Source organism: Poecilia reticulata, chromosome 9, assembly GCF_904066995.2.
Source record: "Poecilia reticulata chromosome 9, P_reticulata-male-v2, whole genome shotgun sequence".
Classification (NCBI taxonomy): Eukaryota; Metazoa; Chordata; class Actinopteri; order Cyprinodontiformes; family Poeciliidae; genus Poecilia; species Poecilia reticulata.
Genome location: NC_088838.1, coordinates 726,572 through 739,634, shown reverse-complemented (window position 1 = coordinate 739,634; position 13,063 = coordinate 726,572). Strand labels below are relative to the sequence as shown.

General features: G+C 40.9%; 1 protein-coding gene across 1 annotated transcript in view; it reads left to right on the top strand.

The window, feature by feature from the left end:
• Positions 1-1,706: 1,706 nt before the first annotated feature.
• The window catches only part of arid3c (AT rich interactive domain 3C (BRIGHT-like)), a 120,448-nt gene continuing 109,091 nt past the window's right edge, over positions 1,707-13,063 (top strand). Inside the window, exon 1 of the mRNA XM_081611134.1 lies at positions 1,707-5,597. Coding sequence (XP_081467260.1) covers positions 5,163-5,597 — 435 coding nt within the window. The 5' untranslated portion in view covers positions 1,707-5,162. The remainder of the gene's footprint in view (positions 5,598-13,063) is intronic.

Genomic DNA, 13,063 nt, shown 5'->3' with positions numbered 1-13,063 from the left:
GTTTAGCGAAGACAAAAACCAGGCTGGATGGATTTTTTAAAAATCTATGCCTGGGCAAAAGTAGTGCTTTACCAATAATATTACTATATTAATTGAAAGAATCATTTAGTCATATTTTAATAAATAAACAACATAAAATGTCAAAATAGACAACACACTGCTTAAGTTAACATTTAATTTCCATTTCCAAAATGTTTGAGTGGTGACATCAAAAGAAAATGTGAACACTAATGTAGTTTATAACTGTAGGATGAACATTGATTATTTACTTCAACAATAACCCCTTAAGATGTGTTGTTTTGTGTTGTTTTGTTTTTGAGGGGGTACTTAAAAAAACAAAACAAAACAAAACAAAACAAAAAAACAATAATAATAAAACTTGAAATAAGTAAATCAAGAAAAAAGAAAACAGAGTCAGACAAAATAAATAAAATAAGAGAAAACATGTACATCTACGGGGCTGCGCAGTGGTGCAGTTGGTAGAGCTGTTGCCTTGCAGCAAGAAGGTTCTGGGTTCGATTCCCAGTCTTTCTGCATGGAGTCTCCATGTTCTCCCTGTGCATGGTGGGTTTTCTCCAGGTACTCTGGTTTCCTCCCACAGTCCAAAAACATGACTGTCAGGTTAATTGGCCTCTCCAAATTGCCCCTAGGTGTGAGTGTGTGTGTGTGTGTGTGTGGTTGTTTGTCCTGTGTGTCTCTGTGTTGCCCTGTGACAGTCTGGTGACCTGTCCAGGGTGACCCCGCCTCTCACCCGGAACGTTAACTGGAGCAACCCTCCTGACCCACTGAGGGACAAGGGTGTAAGAAAATGGATGGATGGATGTACATATACATTCATGACAACTTCATGCTATATACACTCATACCAAATAAGAAAATACATATTCACATGCAAATGGATATCCATGTCAGAGGAGTAGGGCTAGAATAAATGAGTCTTTGGTCTTATTGAAAGCAGGAGCAAGATATTTGAAAATAAGTAAATAAAGACAAGTTAAAAATATGAAAAGAGGTCATACATGTAAGTGAGGGATGTAAATTATTCCAATCGGATGGAGCTTTAAATTACATGATATCCATACTTTTGGTATGAAAAAAACTGATCAGTATTTATCAGGCTATAAATTTAACCAAATTGCATCAAATATTATTTTAAAAATGGAGGGAAATTAAAATAGATACAGAAAATAGAAAAGTAGTTAACAACTGATTCAATTTTCTGTTGGCCTGGGGAACTAACCAGTTCATAGACTTGTAACTTGTACATAAGTTACAAGTCTATCACTTAAAAAATCACTTATTCAATGATTTTTGAATAAGTGGTGAGTCCATTTATTCTAAAATTAAACCTCATTTTAAAAATATCTTGCATGGATGGCATTTATTAATTTGAGATTATTTTCTTTACATTTAGGTGATGCAGGATATTGCAGGTGTAAAATACTCTTTCACACTATGTTGGTAGAAGTTATTTGTATTTACCCAACATGTAGGTGATCAATGACATGCAATTGGAATCAGGTTTGTGGATAACTACTCCTATAGATATGCAAGAGGGGTCTAAAAGAGGATTGATATACTGTAGCTGTATAACACTAATTGCCAAAAAATATCTAATTTAGTACAGAAATTGGCATATGATGGTATCTCCCATATATGTCTAAGAGATCAAAACCTTAGTATTTTTATTTATCTGTTTTTATAAAACAAAGTTTTATCTCTACTTAGGATATTTCTGTTGTTAAACATACAGTATGTGTAGAACAAGGTACAAAGGCATAAAGTTATGTTTGTGCAGCGGTGATCTGTAACAGTACATTTACTAGACTAATGTAGATGGTTAAGTATTTTTACTTGAGGTTTTTTCTTGTTTTTTGGGGGGAAACTTGTGACTTTGACTCTATTACATTTCAAAGGCTAATTTTGTCAACTCCACTATATTTCTAGGAAGCTTGTCATTTTGGCTCAACTGTTGCAGAGAACTATTCTACTTAAACATTTGGTTGCTGTACTTAAACAGCAACCAATCAATTAAAACAGGGCTAATGAACTCAATCACAGAAATATTTAAGCAAGGTTCTAATATTTTTTCTTCTTTTTCACTTTGTTATGAAATGGTTTTACAAGATTGCAAACGACTTGCTAAAATGTAGTTTAAAAGATTGTTGGGTAATAATATAATACCAAATACAAGTGTACATGTACAGTTAACCCAAGTAGTTTTGTTTGTATTGACACAAATACAGTAGTGGACAGTTTGGTTCCCCTTCTCCTGAAGAGAAACAGTAATAATGGTCTACAAAACGGTGCCCCTTTTCCACCAGGTCACCAGGAAATTATTTCAAAACTGTTATTGTATGTACATTGTATTCTGCAACTGTTCCTTCGGTAAACTTCAAAATGTAAAACAAATAAAATAAAATAATTTTTCAGTATAACCAAGTAGCAAAGCAGTTTTTAATCGATTTTACTTTGATTTCACTTTCTGTAATAACCCAGCAAAGATTGAAGACAGAATTCCTGACTTGTCATAATTGGTGGCAGTAGTGAAGGTGTGACAGAAACAATTATAACCAGCAGTTTGGCCTCAGTGGGATTTTCACTGACAAGCTCAATATGTTCATGGTCAATAATTTCTTATATTGATGATGTTGAAAATGTTTCTCCAAATCATCCTGTCAAATATATTCTAATTAATCCTAGTCATTTACCTAATGAATAAATACAAACCCTCTATTAGAAAAATATTGGAGGATACCAGGGACTGTTTAATTGAAATACAATTCACCAAAAATATTAAGGTAAGGAGCAAAATGATGACACATCTGTATGCACCTGTACAATCAATCTAGTAGCTTATAATCAGTTGCCACAGGCCTTCTGTTTTACTCCCATTAGCGATATTCAGCATGAATACTACAAATTCTTTTTTAAATGGTTTTGTCCCCTACTATAAAAATTAGACGGCAAAATCTCATTGGATAGCACAATTCAGCATGACCACTAGATGGAGCTGGCTCATTGTCTTCTGTAGTGCTTCCAGGTCAAATTGAATGAAAACAAACTGACTTCATTTACCACTAAATTAATATCTTTCAAGTACAGTTTTCATTTTCTTCCCTACAACATGTAAAAGGAAAACAACTGTTGTACCTCCACCTTAACTTTTATATTTACAAAAAAGTTTGAGACTAATTTGCAGGATTAATTTTCTTATTTGCAGAAATACATTTTTAGGCATATGCAATGTATTAATTTATATAAATTGAACTACATTTATTAACGTGATCTAAGACTATATATTCCTGCCAGGTCATTCTAACTGGGCAATAAATAAATCAATTCAATTCAATTCAGTTGATTTATATTGTCCTAATTCACAACAAATGTTGCCTTGAGATACTTTACAAAAAAGTTATTTCAATTCAGTTATACGTACATCTCAATTAATTCTAGTAATGAATTATTAGAATTGCTTGTAATCAATTACAATTCATTGATTACTATTAAGCTCAATTTATTATTCAAATTAGTTTAGAAAGTGTCTATCTAAGGAAACCTATAGATTTCATTGAGTCATTCACTCCTTCTGGACAAGCACAAGGCAACAGCTTGAGTTTGAGGCTTTACAGCAACAGCTGCATACAAAGCATGCACACCAGTAGCAACAGTGGAAAGGCAAATCTCCCTTTTCTAGAAAAATCCAGCAGAACCAGAACCTGCTCAGTTTGAGCAGCCACTTGCCACGACCGACTAGGGGTCAGAAAAAGATGAAATATGTCCCTGCCCTGTTTCTGAGGATAAATAACTTACATCCTCTGCAATGCTGAGTGTGACATCTGCGCTTGCAGGTGGACTCTGCTCAGCCGATACATGTTAAATGTAACTTAACCACTCCACTTTAAAGACCAAATATAACATTTCCTATGCATTCAATTCAGGTCAGTTTATTTGCATTGCTGTGATTCACAACAAATCTTGTTGAGATAGTTTACAAAACAACCCAGTTTTTACACAAGAATAACAAATTAAATCAATAAAACAATTAAGCTTAAATTATACAAGTTTCAATTAGATTATTTGTTCTTAGTTATTTATGCAAAGTTAATGCAAGTTTTACTTATGCATTATGACTATTTAAAAAAATCTTTATTAAGCTAGTATCAGTTCTGTCATACATACAGGTAAATGGCCCAACAATTACACTGTAAAGGAAATATTCATAGGTTGAATGATTTTTGTATTTAAAGAAACATTATGTTTTCTAAAGTTTTAACAAATCGTGTGGACATTTTATTAGAGTGACCTATGAATAGATTATTTACCAAAGAGTGGATGATGTCTTGAAGATGAGTAGAAATTTCTGTGTTCACAATCAGAAACAACTGTAAGACCTGTTAGTAGACATTTATCTATATTCACACAAGTCATCCTGTATAAAACATGTGCAAATTATATTCTGAAAATCTGACAGCGGAAAAACTGACTGATAAAAATGCTTCATAACTCAGATGCAATATCCTCAAATAAAGTTTATCAAGTGTCAGGAACATGATTTAGCCATTGCTCGGCATCTCAGAGGTGTAACCCAATCATCTTGATGAAAGAGGCGTCTCAGGATCAGAGCTGTTAATGTTGGTAGGGCTGGTCTCTGCATTCATTGTGGTGAACAAGCACCACTTGTTGCCAAATTCAGCTCAGGTCTCCCACATTCAACATTTATCTTTAGTCAATCAAATATTTAAATCTTGTGTTCTTGGATTGAAAGTCAACTTTGAATAACTCCTGGAAAAAGATGGCAAGCAAACCTTTGGTAAGTGTCTTTATTTCTGTCTAGACGTTAAACCTCCGCAACTTTACAATATCTCAGGTTTAGTTTGTCAGTATGTCTATAACTTGAGCTGATGTTATTTAAGTTATTGGATATTTTACTTTCTTTTAGACATTTTCATATTTTAAGTGACCCAAATTATTTCGGAATCAATTAGACAGCAAAAGTTTTTAGCTGAAAAATGAAAGTAATGAAGGGGTAAAAAGATTAACTTATGGTCTCTTGACAGCCTGGCTGCTGCTCGGCCCCCCGCAGGCTTCCACCTCAGCCCCGCTACAGCGGCTTCCACCATCCCGTCACAGGGGGCGGCGGGTCGAGGCTGGAGGCGGTAATGGAAAATCTGCAGCGCCAACAGGCAGCTCGTTTTCCCGTAGAGGAGAAGTTCCAGCAGGAGGAGAAAAACAGAACTTTCCGCAGTAAGGTACAGTCCCAGATCCACCAGCAAGCTGTGGCTTTCAGCCACTACCACGGCGCGCTGGGCGTCACTGTGGCAGCCGGAGCTGCTTCCTCCACCGCGATGACGAGTCTTCACCGGGAGGACAAGGACGGGAATTTAAAACCTTACACTGGTGAGGAGGTGCGGGTCACAGATGACCAGGAGGACAGTCATAAAGACATGTCAAACTCTTTCCAACTCCATGAAGCTCGTCTGTCTCCAAACGGCGCCCCGGTGCGCCGCCTTACCACTGATCAAGTCTCACGCACAGATCCGTCCGCGCTGTCCGGTTCCTACCAAGACTGGACCTACGAGGAGCAATTTAAACAGGTAAGGGTCGCCGCTGGATGGCCTGTTCAAAAAAGGAGTTAGACGAGGGCAATTAATGCCTCCATTTAATTTTTATCATCACCTCTAAACCCATGTAGTAGTTTGCTTTTCGTCAGTTATAAATATTGCTTAATACTTAAAAAAATATTGAACAATTGGCAAAATCATTTATCCTCTTGATAAAACTATCAAGAGGAATAGTTTTAAGCAGTCGGACTACTCGGCGCAAATCCAAGCATTTTTTTAAGAATAAATACTCATCGGTCACTAAAAACAATAACTTGTAACAATAATAGATCACTTTTTTGGTTAACCTGGACAAACAGTAGACAACAATCTTAAATTATGTTGTTCAGCGTAATAATAGAAATAAAAACAGAGCAGTCTCAGAAAGACGTGTATGTTCAGGGCTGTACACAGATTAACGCTAGGTGGAGCTACAGCCCTCGACTTTTTCCCTTTTTGGGAAAAAAATGCCCTTTTGATTTTTTCTACATTGTATAGGTTGAGGCCCCTTTCTGGATTTAAAAACCTATATTTCCAGTACCCTGCATATTTGTAATTTTCTCCGACAAGACTTCCTCACCCCCAAACAAACAAAATATATGAAGTGATGATCAAAATACGTTTAATTATGTATTTATGTTCAAAGAATGTTAACAGTGTGTTTAAGCATGTTTAGCTTAAATGTTGAACATGCGTTCAACATTTAATAATACAATGGCTACATGCAGAAGAATAGATTATTATTGTCATGGTGTGGGGGTCAAAGGGTGGTGAGGAGAAACGCAGACTGGACCCAGGTTGTAGACAAAATTATGAATTTAATGAAGAAATCAGCTCGAACAGTCAAACAAGTAGACAGCACAGTGAGCGGAAATGAAGCCGACACTGGTGGCAATAGATTGAGCAACAGAGCCAACGCCGACACAGAACTTAAGCCAGTTCTACTGTGATGATGAAATAAACAGAAACTCAGGCCTAAACAGTTCTTCTGAGAAAGTGAACTACAAACTACAACGGCCGAGGAATAGACGGACAAGAGACAAAGACAACAGGTGGGTTTAAATACACAGGGAGGTTAATCAGGTAACTAGACACACCTGGGAAGCAATCAACAGGGAAGACAGGACAGGAACAGGACTAAACACAGAAAACCTCAAAAATAACTACACAGAAAACACAGAACCTAACAATTATATTCTGGGCTGTTGGTTGCATTTTGACATTTTGAAGCTACATGGAGATTTGATGAAGATTATTTACCCTTTAGGATACAGAAGGACTGTTATTAGGAAGTGGCTGTAGTTTATAGACTACAGTCTCCTTATATATATTAAATATGTAGCCTGGTAAAATGAGGAACCCAGACACAAAGTTATAAATGGGGTTTTCTTTATTTCCCGAATACTCTAATAGAATAAGAGTATTGTTAAATTGATTTCGAGTTATACAGAATGGTAAATTTTGGTTAAAGATCTTATAGTGACAGCTACTTTAATAGCAGGAATCAAATAAATCTCTTTTTTTTAATGAGTGCATAAACAACTGAAGCAGGCACGCTTCTATAAAAGAAAAAGAAATAAAATCACACAGACTTCTTACAATATGATAAACCTAGTGTAACATTTCAAAATACTCACATAGTAAACTTGGCTTACAACTCGAAATCGCGGAAGGCAACGGGCCATTCACCCTAACTGGCACTGTATAGTAAGGTCAGATAAACATACATTCAGTGAAATAACAGATCATTGTTTAACTAGAACCAGACATCATTCAACAGAAACTCACAATATCCCAAGACATACCAAGCTCCACAGTTTTTCACAAAAATCTTCTGTTTAGGACCGCAGAAAACCGTTAGGAACGTTAGCACACCGTAGCGAGCACAACAAAGCTGCTTCTACCGGTCTAACGGTTTTCACCCCATTCTCTAACGAGCTGGCACACACAGCTCCCTCTGGTGGCCACTGCGAAACAACACCTCACCACTCTGCTACATATACATATATGTATATATATATATATATATGTATGTATATATACATATAACCAAGACCATATACATATATATATATATATATATAAATTCCCTTCTCACCCTCCGCGGGTGGTCTGTTTCATCCTCTGAGCTCGGGTCCTCTACCAGAGGCCTGGGAGCTTGAGGTTCTCCTCCAGTATCTTGGCTGTGCCTAGAACTGCACATTTCTGGACTGAGATGTCTGATGTTGTTCCTGGGATCTGTTTTAGCAACTGCTGCAGTTTGGGGGTGACTGCCCTGAGGGCACCGATGACCACAGGCACCACTGTGGTCTTCACCTTCCAGGTCTTTTCCAGTTCCTCTCTGAGGCCCTGGTATTTCTCCAGTTTCTCCTTTTTCCTGATGATGTAATCACTTGGTATTGCTACATCCACCACAACGGCTTTCCTCTGTTCTTTATCCACCACCACAATGTCCCGTTGGTTCTCCATTACCATCTTGTCTGTCTGGATCTGGAAGTCCCACAGGATCTTAGCTCGGTCATTCTCCACTACCTTTGGGGGTGTTCCCCACGTTGATCTCGGGGTTTCCAGTCCATATTCTGCACAGATGTTCCTGTACACTATGCCCACCTCTTGGTTATGTCGTTCCATGTACGCTTTCCCTGCCAGCATCTTGCACCTGCTGTTATGTGCTGGACTGTCTCAGGGGCCTCCTTGCACAACCTACACCTTGGGTCTTGTCTGGTGTGGTAGATCTGAGACACTATTGCTCTGGTGTTTAGGGCCTGTTCCTGGGCGGCCAGGATGAGAGCCTCTGTGCTGTCCTTGAGTCCAGCTTTCTCCAGTCCAGCCATTGGTAGGATTTCCTGATAGCCACTTCAGTTATTTTGTCGGTGGTACATCCCATGTAGGGGCTTGTCCTCCCATGACGGTACCTCCAGCACCTCGTCCTCTGTTCCCCATTGTCTGAGACATTCACTGAGCACATCGTCTGTTGAGGCTTTGTCCTTGATGTATTTATGGATCTTGGATGTTTCTTCCTGGACAGTGGCTCTCACATTCACTAGTCCTCTGCCTCCTTCCTTACAGCTCATGTTCAGTCTCAGGGTGCTGGATTTGGGGTGGAATCCTCCATGCATGGTTAGTAGCTTCCTAGTCTTAACATCCGTGGTCTTTATCTCTTCCACTGGCCATCTAATTATTCCTGCAGGGTATCTGATTACTGGTAAGGCATAGCTGTTTATTGCACAGATCTTGTTCTTGCCATTGAGCTGGCTTCTCAGGACTTGCCTTATTCGTTGGAGGTATTTGGCTGTGGCTCCTTTCCTTGTGACCTCATCGAGGTTGCCATTTGCTTGTGGTATTCCCAGGTACTTGTAGCTGTGCTCTATGTCTGCTATTGTTCCTTCTGGGAGTGAGACCCCTTCTGTGTGGGCGACCTTCCCTCTCTTTGTAACCATACGACCACACTTCTCTAGTCCGAATGACATCCCAATGTCAGTGCTGTAGATCCTGGTGGTGTGGATCAGTGAGTCGATGTCACGCTCGCTCTTGGCGTACAGCTTGATGTTATCTATGTAGAGGAGGTGACTGATTGTGGCCCCATTCTTGAGTCGGCATCCGTAGCCAGTCTTGTTGATGATTTGGCTGAGAGGGTTTAGGCCTATGCAGAACAGCAGTGGGGACAGAGCATCTCCTTGGTATATGCCACATTTGATAGACACTTGTGCAAGTGGTTTGCAGTTGGCTTCAAGGGTGGTTTTCCACAGCCCCATCGAGTTTGCAATGAAGGCTCTTAGAGTCCTACTGATGTTGTACATCTCTAAGCATTCAATGATCCAAGTGTGTGGCATTGAGTCATAGGCTTTCTTGTAATCAATCCAAGCGGTACACAGGTTGGTGTGTGGGGTTTTGCAGTCTCGGGCGACTGTGTGGTCTACCAGGAGTTGGTATTTGGCTCCTCTGCTATTTATGCCTATGCCCTTCTGTGCCATGCTCATGTTTTTATCCATGTGCCCGCATATCTTAGCCGCTATGATGCCTGACATGAGCTTCCATAGAGAGACAGGTTATTGGCTGATAGTTGGATGGGACTGAACCCTTTGAGGGTTCCTTCTGTATCAGGATTGTGCGCCCTTCAGTTAACCATTCAGGGTCAGTCCCATTTTGTAGCAGCTGGTTCAGTTGAGTTGTCAGTTGCTCATGGAGGGAAGTTTCTGCAGCCAGAAGGCATGGGTCCTGGTGCTGTTCATACCTGACAGGGAGGTTGCTGTGGTCCTCTCGTAGAGAGGTTAGCCACTGTTGTGGGACGCCTCTCTTTCCCATATGCCTTTCCAGTATTGTCCAGTCTCCAGCCTTGGTGGGTCTGCTCTGTTGTTATTACTCTGCCAATCGGAGTACACTTTAGCTGGTTGGGTGGAGAATAGCCGGTTAATTCTCCTGGCTTCATTCTCTCTCGTGTATCTCTTTAGGCGGCTGGCCAAGGCTTGAAGCCTTTGTTTGGCAGTTTCGAGTGCTTCAGGTATGGGTACTTCTTAGGTACTGATTGCACCCCTTTGGAGTACTGACAGCTGGCTCACTTCCCTCCTTGTTATCTTGATCTTAGCCTCTAACCGTCTTTTCCATGATGGGTATTGGGTCTCATGGTTGCTCTTATAACCAAGCATCTCAAGGATCACTGATGCTGAACTGTATATCACTCATTGGTTTCTGTTATGGTGTTGGTAGGTTGGCAATCACATCTTCAATGAGACTTTCTGATGTTACTTCACTCAATCGTTGTAATTGGCCTCGGGGTTGCCTGGTGTTCATTCGGGCCACGATTCTCTCAGGTCAGTTAGGGTGTTTGGCTGGGCGACGTCTGTGCTGGCATGTCATGCTTATCAATGTCTCTCATGGTATGAGGTAGGCTATATAGCTCAAAGGGTCTTGCCTAAGGACCCACACTGGATAGCTGAATGTATGACATTGAGCTAACCTGGATTCCCGGGTGAAAGACTGGTGACTCACCCATTGAGCTATACAGTCAGCTATTGATGTTGTATATCTCTAAGCATTCAGTGATCCAAGTGTGTGGTATTGAGTCATAGGCTTTCTTGTAATCAATCCAAGCCGTGCACAGGTTGGTGTGTCAGGTTTTGTAGTCTCGGGCGACTGTGTGGTCTCCAAGGAGTTGTTGTTTGGCCCCTCTGCTATTTATGCCGATATATGTACATATATACAATTCCAAGATGGCGCCGGTGTGTGTGGCTGCTCGTCTGTCGTTCTCTCGTTTGGTTGTGTTTGTACTGTTACTGACCTGTGTCATCTGCGGAGCTGAGTCTATGCTGGTGTGTGATCGCAACACATTACTAGACCTCCAACCTGTGGCCCAGGATATGCTGTTATTCGATGTTGCTGGCCAACAATCCTTGCCCCCGCTTCTGTCGGAGATTCCGAGCCACCTGTTCCGGGTTCCTGCGCTGCTTTCATGGCGGAGCCGTCATCGCCGTCGCGGTAGACGAAGTGGCCGGCTGGTGAAGCTGAAGTTTTACCTAACGCACAGTTCTCCTTTTACCCCACTGTTGCATGGATCGTTTCTGGGCTCTCGGGTGCCTCGGCGTTTCTTGGATCCCGTTGATGTCTGCTTGGTGCCAGTGGTCGGCATTCAAGCCTCTCTACACCGCCGTCCCTGCCCTTCCCGGATCAACATTCACCGACTGTGTCTCCAAAACCTGAAACCGCTGTGCCGGGTTTCCCAACCTGTTGAAGCCCAGGATCCAGCTCCTGTCAGGATTGGCCTGGTAAACGCCAGGTTGCTTGCAAATAAAACTTTTATTCTTCGGGACTTTTTCAGTCACCAAAACCTGGATTTTATGTGTGTGACTGGGACGTGGCTGTGTGTTGGTGAGTCCAGTGCTCTAGCTGAGCTTTTACAGGTGGACTGTTCTTATTTTAATTCACCACGGACTTCGGGGAGAGGGGGAGGCACAGCGACTGTTTACAAACGGGACTACAAATGTAAGCAGTGTTTTCTACAGACGTCTTTCTCCAGCTTTGAGTTTATGTCATTTGAGATGAGACACGTAAACCCAGTTTTCTGTGCTGTCATCTACCGCCCCCCCAAATATAATAAGGATTTTATTAGCGACTTCTCTGACTTTTTATCTGGGATTTTAACTAACTATGAACGTGTTCTTATTGTTGGAGACTTCAATATATACGTGTGTTGTCCTGATAAGCCTCTGGTAAAGGACTTTTTAAGCCTTCTGGACTCTTAACCTGGTACAGGCCGTATCCGGTCCTACACATGAGCACGGACACACACTGGACCTGGTTATTTCCTGCGGTCTGCCTGTGACTAACCAGGAAACCTGTGACTCTGTGTTCTCGGATCACCTGCCTGTTTTATTCAGTGTTAGTTTGCCACCTACTGCAGTTAAAACTCGCGCTTCTGTTCGGTGCTGTCGGATTATTAACCCTTCCACTGCCACTCAATTCTCTACTGCTTTTCTTCAGCTCTGTGGATCATCTGACCTCCTCCACTCTGATACAGAAGAGCTCTGGTCCTGGTTCTGTTCTTCCTGTCAAACCATCCTGCACTCGGTTGCTCCATTAAAAACCAGGCAGCCAAGGATTAAACCCGAGCCTTGGTTTAATGACAGAACTCGTGCTGGAAGGAAGGAATGTCGCCGTGCTGAACGAAGGTGGAAAAAGGATAAATTGCAGTTTACTTTTCAGATTTTAAAAGTCTGTTGGCGTCTCTACCAAAGCACAGTTAAAGACGCTAAAAGGCAATATTTGGCAAATATAATTTCCTCAAACAGTCATAACCCACATGTTTTATTTAATACCATTGACTCTGTACTTAATATTCCACAGAATGCCTGTTTGGAAGCTTCTACTGACATGTGTGATAATTTTCTGCGTTTCTTTATTGAAAAGGTTGGTAGAACCAGGGCTCTTATCACAGCTCCTGACTCTGACCCCTCTGTTTCGGTCCCTTGTTCTGCTGCCTTCACTCAGTTTGAGCCTGTGACTGTCTCACTTTTAGGAGGACGTGGTCGGCTGCATTAAGCCATCAGGTTCCCCACGTGATCCTGTCCCTCCACAATTTTTTAGATATTTTATCTAGCATACTGCAGCCTGTTCTTGCACTTATAAATAGCAGTCTGTCCTCAGGTGTGGTGCCCTCTAGTTTTAAACATGCAGTAGTGCAACCATTGCTTAAAAAGCCTGGCCTTGATCCTACTGGTCTAGCTAATTATCGGCCTATTTCTAAGCTGCCTTTTCTTTCTAAGGTTTTAGGAAAAATTGTGTACTGTCAGCTGAAACAGTTTTTAGATGACAATGGCATTCTGGAGGTTTTCCAGTCATGTTTTAAAACTCTTCATAGCACAGAATCTGCTTTAATAAGAGTTTTTAATGACATCCTTCTTGCATGTGATTCTGGTAACCATGTTGTTCTGATTTTACTTGACCTAACTGCTGCCTTTGATACA